The sequence below is a fragment of the Pelophylax lessonae genome, assembly GCF_965119305.1.
Source record: "Pelophylax lessonae genome assembly, chromosome: 8".
Classification (NCBI taxonomy): Eukaryota; Metazoa; Chordata; class Amphibia; order Anura; family Ranidae; genus Pelophylax; species Pelophylax lessonae.
Genome location: NC_138775.1, coordinates 177,359,033 through 177,373,226, shown reverse-complemented (window position 1 = coordinate 177,373,226; position 14,194 = coordinate 177,359,033). Strand labels below are relative to the sequence as shown.

Genomic DNA, 14,194 nt, shown 5'->3' with positions numbered 1-14,194 from the left:
ACAGAAGCTGTGGCGCCAGATATCAGGGCAGCCATGACCGCTGGAGGCCTCTGTTTGCAGACCTGGAGGGGATTGTTGCACCCCCCAAATATGTTTAGCACCAGCCGCCACTGGTTACACCACTTAATCATCTGTTTACCATTTGGAATGATATTTTCTGGTGACATGCATAACTGCAGGTGAAATGGATATTTTTGTCTCTACTAATACTGTGTGCAAAACAGCCACAAAAAAGGACCAACTTCATCAAATTTTAAAAGATGTGATGCACGTCATATTTTTATAGAGAGTGACAACCACAACATTTCAGCAATGACAAAAATGCCAGGGCCAAAAGGGTTCATGGATTTGTATTTCCTCCATGGTATCTCCATGCAACTAATTAATTTGTCCTGGGGCTCAGTGGCGGCTGGTGCTCAAAATTTTTGGGGGGGGGGGGGGGGCGCAAACAGAAAAATGTAATAGGCATTGCTTTGCGGCAAAAAAACGCTGTAAAAAATTGCGTGACTTTGAGGTTGCAAAAGTTTGAAAGGGGCCTTCAGTAATTAAGGTATAGTGTTCCCCCTTTCAATTCAGAGAGACCAGTGTGCCCCCTTTCAATGCAGAGAGACCAGCGTGCCCCCTTTCAATGCAGAGAGACCAGCGTGCCCCCTTTCAATGCACAGTGACCCCCCTTTCAATGCACAGTGACCAGCGTGCCCCCTTTCAATGCAGTGACCAGCGTACATGCCCCCTTTCAATGCAGTGACCAGCGTACATTCCCTCTTTCAATGTAGTGACCAGCATGCATGCCCCCTTTCAATGTAGTGACTCGCGTACATGCCCCCTTCAATGCAGTGAGCAGCATACATGCCCCCTTTCAATGTAGTGACCAGCATACATGCCCCCTTTCAATGCAGTGACCAGCGTACATGCCCCTTTCAATGCAGTGACCAGCCTACATGCCCCCTTTCAATGCACAGTGACCATAGTACATGCCCCCTTTCAATGCAGTGCCCAGCGTACATGCCCCTTTCAATGCAGTGACCAGCGTACATGCCCCCTTTCAATGGAGTGACCAGCGTACATTCCCCCTTTCAATGCAGTGACCAGTGTACATGCCCCCTTTCAATGTAGTGACCAGCATACATGCCCCCTTTCAATGTAGTGACTAGCGTACATGCCTCTTCAATGCAGTGACCAGCATACATGCCCCCTTTCAATGTACTGACCAGCGTACATGCCCCTTTCAATGCAGTGACCAGCATACATGCCCCCTTTCGATGTAGTGACCAGCGTACATGACCCCTTTCAATGTAGTGACCAGCGTACATGCCCCTTTCAATGCAGTGACCACCATACATGCCCCCTTTCGATGTAGTGACCAGCGTACATGCCCCCTTTTAATGCAGTCACCAGCGTACATGCCCCCTTTCAATGTAGTGACAAGTGTACATGTCCCCTTTCAATGTAGTGACCAGCATACATGCCCCCTTTCAATATAGTGACCAGCGTACATGCTCCCTTCAATGCAGTGACCGGCATACATGCCCCCTTTCAATGCAGTGACCAGCATACATGCCCCCTTTCAATGCAGTGACCAGCGTACATGCCCCCTTCAATGCAGTGACCAGCGTACATGCCCCCTTTCAATGCAGTGACCAGCGTACATATCCCTTTCAATGCAGTGACCAGCGTACATGCCCCCTTCAATGCAGTGACCAGCGTACATGTAAAAATGTAATAGGCATTGCTTTGCGGCAAAAAAACGCTGTAAAAAATTGCGTGACTTTGAGGTTGCAAAAGTTTGAAAGGGGCCTTCAGTAATTAAGGTATAGTGTTCCCCCTTTCAATTCAGAGAGACCAGTGTGCCCCCTTTCAATGCAGAGAGACCAGCGTGCCCCCTTTCAATGCAGAGAGACCAGCGTGCCCCCTTTCAATGCACAGTGACCCCCCTTTCAATGCACAGTGACCAGCGTGCCCCCTTTCAATGCAGTGACCAGCGTACATGCCCCCTTTCAATGCAGTGACCAGCGTACATTCCCTCTTTCAATGTAGTGACCAGCATGCATGCCCCCTTTCAATGTAGTGACTAGCGTACATGCCCCCTTCAATGCAGTGAGCAGCATACATGCCCCCTTTCAATGTAGTGACCAGCATACATGCCCCCTTTCAATGCAGTGACCAGCGTACATGCCCCTTTCAATGCAGTGACCAGCGTACATGCCCCCTTTCAATGCACAGTGACCATAGTACATGCCCCCTTTCAATGCAGTGCCCAGCGTACATGCCCCTTTCAATGCAGTGACCAGCGTACATGCCCCCTTTCAATGGAGTGACCAGCGTACATTCCCCCTTTCAATGCAGTGACCAGTGTACATGCCCCCTTTCAATGTAGTGACCAGCATACATGCCCCCTTTCAATGTAGTGACTAGCGTACATGCCTCTTCAATGCAGTGACCAGCATACATGCCCCCTTTCAATGTACTGACCAGCGTACATGCCCCTTTCAATGCAGTGACCAGCATACATGCCCCCTTTCGATGTAGTGACCAGCGTACATGACCCCTTTCAATGTAGTGACCAGCGTACATGCCCCTTTCAATGCAGTGACCACCATACATGCCCCCTTTCGATGTAGTGACCAGCGTACATGCCCCCTTTTAATGCAGTCACCAGCGTACATGCCCCCTTTCAATGTAGTGACAAGTGTACATGTCCCCTTTCAATGTAGTGACCAGCATACATGCCCCCTTTCAATATAGTGACCAGCGTACATGCTCCCTTCAATGCAGTGACCGGCATACATGCCCCCTTTCAATGCAGTGACCAGCATACATGCCCCCTTTCAATGCAGTGACCAGCGTACATGCCCCCTTCAATGCAGTGACCAGCGTACATGCCCCCTTTCAATGCAGTGACCAGCGTACATATCCCTTTCAATGCAGTGACCAGCGTACATGCCCCCTTCAATGCAGTGACCAGCGTACATGCCCCCTTTCAATGTAGTTACCAGCGTACATGCCCCTTTCAATGTAATGACCAGCGTACATGCCCCCTTTCAATGTAGTGACCAGCGTACATGGCCCTTTCAATGTAGTGACCAGCGTACATGACCCATTCAATGCAGTGACCAGCGTACATTCCCCCTTTCAATGCAGTGACCAGCGTACATGCCCCCTTTCAATGTAGTGACCAGCGTACATGCCCCTTTCAATGTAGTGACCAGCGTACATGCCCCCTTTCAATGTAGTGACCAGCGTACATGCCCCTTTCAATGTAGTGACCAGCATACATGCCCCCTTTCAATGTAGTGACCAGCGTACATGCCCCTTTCAATGTAGTGACCAGCGTACATGCCCCTTTCAATGTAGTGACCAGCGTACATGCCCCCTTTCAATGTAGTACCAGCATACATGCAGAGACCAGCGTGCGTGCGTGCGTACCCCCTTCAATGCAGTGTGCCCCCCTCCCAGACCAGTGCACTTACCTGGAGTCCTGGAGCACTGTGCCTTCTCCTCAGTGTCCTGGCAGCCGACTTCTCTTCAATCAGACGCTCTCCCTAATTGGCCAGGAGGAGGATCCGTGTGACAATAGCGAATCTTTATTCGCTATTGTCACACAATGGGTGGGCTCGGGACACACTGCTCTGCTCCCCAGGTCCACCCTTTGCATTGCCCTATTAGAGCCTCTGGCTCTAATCAGGTGATACCAAAAAAAAAATAAAAAAAAGCCCCGGTGCCCCTGCATGCAGATTAGGGGGCAGTGGGGCTTTAAATGAGGCACAGCACATATGACCAATAAATAACTATTTTTCAACATTGTTGTTTATTAAATGAATACATTTTGCATACAAGAAGAGGATATAATGGTATCCATGGTAAAATTTCTCCATGGTATCAAGCATTTTTTTAGTATTTCAAATGCACGCCGTGGACCGTGGATAACCTAATAGTTTGTGCAAGGCAGCAGGAAGGTAAGAAATATTATTTACCAATTTGATTTTGATTTTCTGCCTCAAAACATCACATTTTCCACAAAGAGTGAAGTTTGGCTGGCAGTTCAGTTCTAGAATGCAGATTTGTGTTTTCCATGTAACTCTTTAAAGTGAAAAAATATTTTAATACAATAGATGGATTTAAAGCAGAACTAAATTCTCTCAATCAACATTAACTATTTTTAATGCTTATGCTGCTAGTCTTAGTAAATATATAGGAAGGTATATTATATTTACAGTCATTTCTTTTTTTTCCTTTTTAAGTGGCTCCCTAATTTCTGGCTCAGGCCCAGGCCAGGAGTCTTCACAGGCATCTTTTTCTTTTATCTTGAAGAGGGGAGGAGGGGCTTTCTCAGCGGAGTACACCTTCCTGCCTACATGCCTGAGCTAAGGGCAGATTAATTCCAGGAAGTAAATGCTACATAAATCATGTGCCCTTACCCAAGATGGCTGCAGTTAGAATTGCTGCGGGTAGGGATAATTTCTCAACAAAACAAAGCATGGGGACATGGTTGGATATAGAAGTTTTCTTTGAATATTACAAATAAATTAAATAGTGTTTTCAGTTTATGTTGCTCAGATACAGTAAAGTTCTGCTTTAGAGAAGGCATACTGAGAAATGTATGGTCTGCCATTGCTTTCCTACTTCTGAAAATGCTTATTCTGTGGCTAGCATGCTATTCTTTTGATCCAACACTTTTAGTAGACTTCAGTTACTGACCTCTGATTCTGAAAATGCCATTTGGATCTCATGCTGATCTAGCGGCTTATACTTTCTAAGTCATTGACCCACGAGTATACAGTACACCTAGTGAAGTCAAAGGCGGAAGTACTCTTGAGTAAGTATTGAGATAATTAGATCAACATAGCAGCCAAGTAACCAGAATTTTTAGAAAGCTTGGTCAGCTCTCACAGCCTATATGTGTCTCCCATACTAGGATTGTTTGGGCAAAAAGGCAGCCAAAAGGTATGGAATACACATTGCTTGGATTGTGCATAGACCCTTTGGCTAGTAGGACCAGTATTCCAGTTACAATTCACAATGTTTTAAATATTAATATCCAGCCTTATAAGTGTATCTAAAGTCAAACCTTTTTTTTTTTCTGTTTGGCTAGAGTGGTATGGGGTTAGAAACTCTGCCAGGTCTTCACTGCTTTTTATGTCCCCATTGAATGCTGTCAACATGAGTAAAAGTGAGGTAAAATCCAGCAATTTGAGTCGTTACCGGAACAAAAGGTATGTTTTCCAGTGGTAACATGTTCATTGACAACTGTCTAACAGAGGATTTATTCTCACTGCCTGCTGTGTCTAAGAGGCAGCAAATTATGGGAAATCTCCTCAGGGAGACACAGATAACATAAGAAATCTTAACAGTTTTTACCCTCCTCTACTCTAAAAAAAAATTAGATTTATGTTTCCTTTAAAGAGGAACTTCACACCCCTTATTAATTTTTAAACCTCCTCATGATGGCCTTTCCTCCATCCATATACTCACCTGCCCAGTGGATCTAATGTTCTCTTGCTACAATCCACTTCTCAGGTGTCACAGCCCAGGTCCTGCACCACCAGCTTGGTCCTCCTCAGTCATCATGAGCCATCTGCCTATTCCCATAATGACATGCACCAGATCTGCCCACCTGGTGCTGTATGTCCCTACTTCTGAAGCCTCCTGGGATAAGTGATGGAGATACTTCAGGAGGCTGCAGGAGCAGGATATGTGGCATGCTCGCCTACATGAGAATAGAGGTGGGTGATGGTGAGGGAGTGAAAAGAATGAACGAAACCTAAACAGAAAATATCCTGACTGTGCTGAGGGGATCTGCCATTTCTTAAGTGGCTGAATAGTGTTGTTAACCTAGGCCCAGAAAAGAATGTTATTTTGTGTGAAACAGCAGGATCACCAGACACATTCTTTGAAATTCCTTAGGTTTGGTATATGATAATATGTGGAATGTACAGATTTTATAGTAAACTTTCATTAGGATTTTTTCAGGGAGAGGTGTTTAAAGTGTTACCAAAACCAGGACCATGCATTCACTATATCTGGTCTCCCACAGTACACAGAACATTGAAATGCAAACGTTTTAGTAAATATAAACTGCTAAATACCTTTTCTTATCAGCAGTTAGAGCAGTCTTGTGACTTCTATCTGGTTAAAGCTTGTTGGAGAAGTTTTCATTCTGCTCTGATTGTTCTATGAGGCTGCAGTACCCCTGACCCTCTGTCTGGACAGTGCTGATTGACCCTGTGCTGATCACATGCACTCTCCCAAGAAAAAACAAAAAAACTCTCTACCAATACACACCAAACTGACCATGTCCAGCTTCCTCTCAAGGCTCTGTCCTATGAGGAGATGGTTTGGGGACAGTGGAAGAAGGAAAGGATCAGAGAAGACAGTATCAAACAGTCTTTTTTACATAATACTGAGGATTAACCCCTTAGGTTTCACAGTGAGTATAACAAGCATGCTTTACTGCATATACAGACTGATTTTACAGTTCTGGGTTTAGTAACTTGATCTCTAGGATCCTTAGAAAAAAAAAAGGATATTTTGCATTAACAACAAATCAAACAAGTTACTTTTAATTATAATTATTCTAGATGTGGATCAACACTGTTTACTGTAAAAGTTAATGTTTGTTTGATGCCAGAAACTGCAGGCAGCCCTCTTTTTCTAGCAGTGCAGCTAAGAGCTGACATTTATCCTGCCTTTCCTTTCCTCTTGTCCATTGACAAAAAAATGTGTTCATAGAAAACAAAGCATTCTTTGAATTGACAAAGGAACAGGTAAACAGGAACTTTGCTTGTCTATTAACAGAACCCCTGATATTCTGTGAGCATAAGGGGAGAGGGGACAACGGCCTGGATGTAACAAGTAAACCTTGCATTTTAGAGCAAGGTCTTCTCTAAAAATCTTGCTCAAAAGGAATATAGAGTAACAGGAGGGCTGAAATTCTTACCTTCTCCTGAGAAAAATGTCCCCAAGCTTCACACTGTAAGTATTTATTTACATGATCTATGATGAAGAGAAGGATCAGAATTTAGATTTGTAGATCCTCTTTTTTTTTCAGTATAGATCACATGACCAAAAGTCTTGACTTTAAGCAATGGTTGCCAGGGAAGAGACTCTGCAATAGCATTTGCTCCAGAAATTATAATTGTTCCAGCCAATCTGCTACTCTTGTTCACCTCTGCTAACTTAGGTTCATGTTAACATGAGTTGACAGCGTACACAGTAGGTTTGCTTTAAGTAAGGATGTTCACAACTGTCCTGGTAAAAGCAGGCAAAACTTTGAATTTCGTGCATCGCCTACGACCATCACATCATTTCTCCTCTTCCCAAGAGCGATAACAAGCCCCTTAGGCAGTCAGAGGTGCTAGTTGTCACATAGGAACATTTTCCATCTTGGAAGAAAAAGAAAACCTTCCTATGAGCAGGTACTGATCTTTCTCTCTTCTACATAGAAAATATCAGAAAAAGAATGTGTGCGCCACTGTCGCTGTCCGGTGTTGATTGTGAAGGGCCCAGGTGGTACATTACATTGTGCTGTGTCTTTACATTGTGCTCAATAAGATATCTCTCAATCTATGAGCTTCCTCATTTGCAGTGGTAAGATAAAATAATCATTTTAATACACAAAATATTCCCACATTGTCCTAGAAATACTGTGACAAATGTAGAGCTAAAAGCCAACATATGCCTTTTCAGGCCTTTTCAAACCATAGCTCCCAACTGTCCCTGATTTGGAGGGACAGTCCATAATTTGGAACAACATTTCTCTGTCCCTATTTCCTCCTCATTTGTCCATGTTTAGTCTGATCTATATAGTTGTATATAAAGTTCACTATTTATCTTTCAAAATGGTTTCCAGTGCTAAACCTTTTTTACAGCTTCTAAATTGCTGCATTTGTAAAATTCAAAGCCAATATAAAGGGAAAAAAGCACTTGTGGCGTTTAACTAATCATTTTTTTTTCTTTATAATTCTCCTTTAAGGGGCATGATACGAGGCATTGAGGAGCTCAGCTATGAGGAAAGATTAGAGGAACTGAATTTATTCTCTCTTGAGAAGAGGAGATTAAGGGGGATATGATCAATATTTATAAATACATAAGAGATCCGTATAGTGAACTTGGTGTGGAGTTATTCACCTTTATTTCAACACAGAGGACAAGGGGGCACTCTTTATGTCTAGAGGAAAACAGATTTTGTCTCCAAATATGGAAAGGTTTCCTCACCATAAGAGCTATGAAAATGTGGAATAGACTACCTCCAGAGGTGGTTCTGGCTAGCTCACTAGATTGCTTTAAAAAAGGACTGGATTCTTTCCTCGGTGTACATAATATAACTTGGTACTAATATTTATAGGTAAAGTTGATCCAGGGAATATCTGATAGCCTCTCGGGGGATCAGGAAGGATTTTTTTTCCCTGCTGTAGCAAATAGGAGCATGCTTTGCTGGGGTTTTCGCCTTCCTCTGGATCAACACATAGAATTGTGTTTATGAGATTGTATGGTTGGGTTTTCTTTACTGTTTTTTGTTTTTTATGGGTTGAGCCAGATGGACTTGTATCTTTTTTTCAACCTGACTATGTTTGCTAGGAGGTGTGGCAGGAGGTGTGTCCTATGCCTAAAAACTTTGGGTAATAGGTGTCCCTCGTTCCCATCTCAAAAAGGTGGGAGGTATCTATAAACAAGCAAATACAGTACAAAGTGCCTCATACCCAGTGCAAACAATTTCCAGTAATGCAATGTAGGTGCCTTCAGAGAACCTAGGATTAGAGTACATCTAAACAGTTCAATTCACATCCAGAAAGAGATGGAAGCATTTGCTTGTCACTTGCAAAATACAAAGCGTAAGAGAGCCATTCATTGTTGATGTGTCTTTTTTTGTGGAATCATTAATTTTCTATAGGTTGTCAATGCACATCTACAGCCAAATAACATACCCAACCTAACATTTTGACAACACACCACCCCTCAATGCATATTAATTTACATCAATGCCAGACACATCAACTCCCTTAAGTTTTTCTGAACCTGAATTTGTTCCCCATGGCTGAGGATCCTGGCTACTGTGTTCACTCACTGCTTTAACCTCGTCGCGCTCGCACCATAGCTGAAAGACAGCTACAGCGTGGGCCTAAATGTCCGGGAGGGCATCCATGTACGTCCTCACCTGCTTTTGCTGCTTGTACGACTCCTGCAGGTCGCGGGTGGTGCCCAGACGATGTGCTCTGTGATCAGCGAGTCCATGAGATCCCAGCCCCTTACCAGGTGATCAGCTGTCAGCCAATGATAGCTGATCATGTGATGTAAGCAGAAGCTGAAAATTGGCCTGGGCAGCAAGGAGGTTTAAGTGCCCAGTAAGCAAGTGGTAATGCCTATCCAAAATGATACCTTGAGTGATCTGCAATGACCAAACTTGGAAGCCTAATCTGTGAATGTCACCCAAAGCCAATTAGGAAATCCTGATGGAAACGCATCAAAATGCACATGTTAAGATGCAAGTCAACATGTACCATGACTTACATCAATGCATCATGATGGGCATCGATGCCCATCAGCACTTAATATAAAACACACGGCAATGTAGTTTGCTAACACGTGAAAACACACGTTACCATAAACTGACATGCGTTTTGATGCATTTACATTGATCTTAATAGAAAATGAATTAGGAGGAAGAATACATAGGCATGATTCAACCATAAAACATACATTTTACTGCATGAAAATACAATTTAAAAAGTAATCTCACTTTTTTCCTATGTGGCTGGTTTGTCTATGTTCTACAGTCATAAATCCTATTCACACCTATGTGCATGCATCAGGACCATCTTACCGAATGGGCACGCTGGGAAGCCCCACTTGCCCAGCGACCCAGCCTCAGCCAAGCATTAATCCTGATTCCCGTGTGCATCCTGCCACCGAACTTAGCAGGTGACAAGCGCCTGTCAACCCTGTGCTGCTGAAAGGCCACTTGGGCCATGGAGGGGGAGCCCACAACTGCAGGAATGTTTGTCCACCTCCACGGGAACAGGCACACACAGGACAGTCGAGTCTGACTACTGTCTGTGTGTGTGTTCACCGGACCCAGCCGCCGAACTAAGAAGCTGTCATTAGCCTTTAACTGCTGTACCAATAAATATAGCCTTATCGATCATTTGCATTTTTATTCTCGTGGATGATTGTGTAGGCAGGGCCCCAGTGCCCTGCATTGCCCGGGGCCCTTTAATGCTATTAAGATTGCACACTGGCATGTATTACTAATTGTGTTGCAGAAAAAAGACAATGGAATGGGCTTTAAGAAGTAAATGGAAGCCCCCCGCATGTAAGTACAACACGTGTTACCAAAGAGCATGAAAACACACATAACACAGAACAATACAAATTGGCCCCTAAAAGCGACCATGACACAGCCAGCAGCTGCTTCACGCAATACCATAGAGTTTTGCCTTTAAGCACCATAATGAATTGTTGCTCTATTGTATGCTATTGAAAGAAATCATAAATCAAAGCTAATGTGTGAAAACATCACATAGAAGCTGGCATTTTATGGCTCTTGGGCTGCATACTGCTTCCAGGGAACTATGACCATCATGGTGAGTTATACTTAACTGCTCCAGAGCTAGTGGTACATGAATCCGACTACATTTAGGTGTTTAAAGCAAGAACCATATCAACATACATTTTAGAACTAAATCAAAACCATCAGATGACTAAAAAAAAAAAAAAAACTTGGTAAAAACGAATGCCTTTACTATACGGGAGTCTCATTGGGGACGACACTTTCCACTGTTGTACCAGCTGATTCACAACAAAGTCTTACTGTACCATTTCAATTAATTTTATACTGCAAGGTAGTGAGCTAATAAAGTCTGTCAATTGTACCTACTGTCATTATTTTTCTTACATGCTGCGGAAGTAACTATTGCACCTTTTGGAAAATGTTCAGTTCCTTACTGGTACCAGCAGTCCTTGTTACATTTAAAGCAAACTTTTTGTTTCTTCAATTTTTCAACTTCCAACATTAGATCAAAGCTTTCCATATCTCAAACCACTGAGATTAATATATGCCAAAACAATAACTGAATAAAACGGAGAGATCCTGTAAGTGCAGAGTTAACCATTTTTGGAATTCCCACACTTCTGCAAGCCATAGGAAGGGTTACTTCCTTTAAAGAGTATAATCCTTTCTGTTAGCGGACCAGATTGTATGGAATAAAAATATACTGTAGATTCCTCTGCCTATCCTAGAGAGATTTGAAAATATTCTTACTGCACTCCCAACAGCTGAAACATATCCGCAGCTGAAACATCCATCGTTAAATACTTAATGAAGCTACTTTAAAATCTCACATTGAGAAATCGGAGCCGCTGTTCCATCTTTAATTTGGCAATCATATGCGTAAATTAACCCTTTGCACACTAATCAGCACCAAATATGTTGAAAGACTTCATCATCTGCACTTTTTCACATCTAAACAAATATACAAATACTAATCATAATAATAAAAAAAAAGATTATTCCAAATAAGCTTTAGCAAAGAAAAAAAAATCATCCAAAATCAAGAGTGCCTATTAGAATGGCAACATTACTGCCCCCATTGGACTTTAAATAATGTTAAAAAGTTATCCCTAGACAAAACTGTTTAACACTTTAATTCAATTCAGTGTAACTTAGTGCTGAGCCTATTTTTTTCCATAAGTAAAGCAGTGTCTTTACATTTAAACCACATTAGAAGAAAAAGCAAAACATCTCTGCTACTAAACGGTGCTGTTTTGTTTTACGTTCTGTCTGAATCGCTTGGAGCAGTGAAAGAGTTAATGATGATTAAACCAAAGATGTTGCAGCAGGAAAAGATTTCAGGTATGGGATGGTGAGCATTGCACTTACCAGGGAGTTGCTGGTGGGAATATGCGTTGTATTGAGCCCAGCCAGGGAGGGGAGGGTCTGGGACATCCAGTTAGAGATCATTGCCATAGTGCTGAGAACAGCACCCAGTGTGAGGAGCGGAGAGCCCATCCTGGGGAAGCTAATGAGTTTTCATAGTGACTGATCAGCACCAGAGATGGGAAGAAGAGGGAGGAGTAACTGCGGAGAGCCACAAACAGCATCCAACAGGAGACTCTTCTATAGATTCTGCCCTTTAATGCTCAGCTTATTGCCAGATTCTAGGATACTTCCTAATATGACCCCACAATGCACTATTTATTTCCTCTACAAAGACATGCAACTTAGTCACACATAAAGGATGACAAAAATACTGTTCTTTTTTTGGATGAGCAGTATATTTCTGGATCCAAATTATTCGGTTAGTTTTCCTATACCTCCGCCTGTAATCTAGGCTGATGGCACAGACAGATACAAGGTAAGAATTGCTACGTGTTCTAATCCTACTCAGTTTCATCTGCTATAACTGGCAGATATTCCTGATATTTAGTACTTCTTATTTTTTTAATGAATGCCTTTCTTTTTTGGCAGCAGCTGAAAGTAGTTGAATGACTAGATTTCACATGCTTAAAGTGGAACTGCACCAAAAAAGTAAAATACTGCTCATTCTCTCCCTATTCCAGCCTCTATGTTGCAGCTTTTTTCTTGGGTTGGGGGAAAGCACCTTTTTTTTTTTTTTTTTTTGGTACCCATTCCCACTTTCTCAAAACTCACCTAGGTGAGGATGACATTGCCCTGTACCACCAAACTTTGTCCTCCTATAGCTTCCTGGAATAATTTCACATGTTCCAGGTGGCTTCAGGACTAGTCTCCCTTGGCATGAGTAGTTGGGAGCCAGATGTGAGGCATCAGGAAGTCATAGTCAGCTCCCAAATAAAAGATGGTGGTGCTGGGGATCTGCAGCAGTGAGAAGAATCATCAGTAGGGAAGACAGCACTGGACTCCATGGACTGGTAAGTACCTGTTTTATAAAGGTCACCAGCTACAGTATTTGTAGCTGCTGACTTTTCATTTTTTACATTGCTGGGTGAAATTATTCTAACAGTAGTGTACTTACAACATCACAGTTGAGAGCTGTCCATGATATGTTTTGTTTATGTGCATACCAGTTAAATTTTTCAGCTTTCTGGATATACCCCTTTTCACAAGGTTATTGGACCTTAGAAGAAGAAGGTTCACTCCAAACTTGTTCTGAAAGTTTAACTGTTAGTGCAAATACAAAAATGATCATGGGCAGTACTTAACTGTGTTGCTAGATTTAACATAATCTGATTGCTTCATTTTCCATGCAGTATATGAGAATGTTTTTTATTTAATTTTTTTTTATCAAAAAGCAGGTCATATTATTTATTCATTCATTGAGACCCAAAATTAAAATATGGTTTGCCAAGTTCTGTTGCAGAGTTTGTGGCATAACAGAAAACGACTCAATGCTGCTGTTAGTTTGCTAAAGTGAACCAACCCCCCCCCCCCCCAAGTAAAAAAAAAAAAAAAAACAATAATGCATGCAGCTCTGCATCCTGATCTATAGAACACTTTGCAATCCCAGGTAAACTTAAATTTATTTTTGGCAGACTTACTTATTATGGCCCCTGTTACATGGGCCTTCCGTCAGCAGTTGAATGAGAAAATGGACAGCAATGCATTCCTATGGGCAAACGCTGTTTACATCTGCGTCCATTCAGGTCTGTTTTTTAAACAGAGCAGGTTTCCATTTTTGTGATCCGTTTGGAAAAAGGGAGGTGGACCTAAACTGATGTAAACAGACAAATGGTCCATTTTTGCTATTTTTTTTTTTTTGCATTGGTTGTTAGGAGCCACCACCCGCCGGCATCCTAACAATCATGTCTCATGCTTGCTGTCAGCGGGGGAATTCACCACAAAAGAGCTGAAAATCAAGAAAAGAAAATTGTGTAAGGTTTCCCCTCTAAAAAGGATTTTGGAGTGAGGTCCCCACCAAAATCCATACCAGACTGTTATCCGAGCATGCAGACTGGCAGGTCAAGAAAGGGGATGCAGCATGCAGCATACGCCCCACCATCCTGAACCATACCAGGTCACATGCCCTCAACACGAGGGGGTACTTTGTAAAGCACTTTGTACCCATGTTAATGAGGACAAGGACCTCTTCCCCACAACCCTGGCCCGGTGGTTGTTTTGGTTGTGCATCGGGTGACCTGTGACATATCAGAATCTGGAAGGTCCCTTTAACAAGCCCCCGGAACCCAGCCTTCCCACAAGTGATTGAGTATTGGGTACATG

The 14,194-nt window shown here is 42.7% G+C and overlaps 1 protein-coding gene across 2 annotated transcripts in view; it reads right to left on the bottom strand.

Annotated features, from left to right (window-relative positions):
* Nucleotides 1–14,194, bottom strand: part of OLFM3 (olfactomedin 3) — a 369,646-nt gene that overhangs the window by 168,102 nt on the left and 187,350 nt on the right. The window contains exon 1 of one of the 2 annotated variants that reach the window (XM_082266131.1): nt 11,876–12,101. The exons of the other annotated variant lie outside the window; for it this stretch is intronic. Within the exon in view, the coding sequence (XP_082122257.1) occupies nt 11,876–12,004 (129 nt within the window). The 5' untranslated portion in view covers nt 12,005–12,101. Of the gene's footprint in view, nt 1–11,875; nt 12,102–14,194 lie in introns of those variants that run through there. 2 annotated transcript variants of the gene reach the window in all.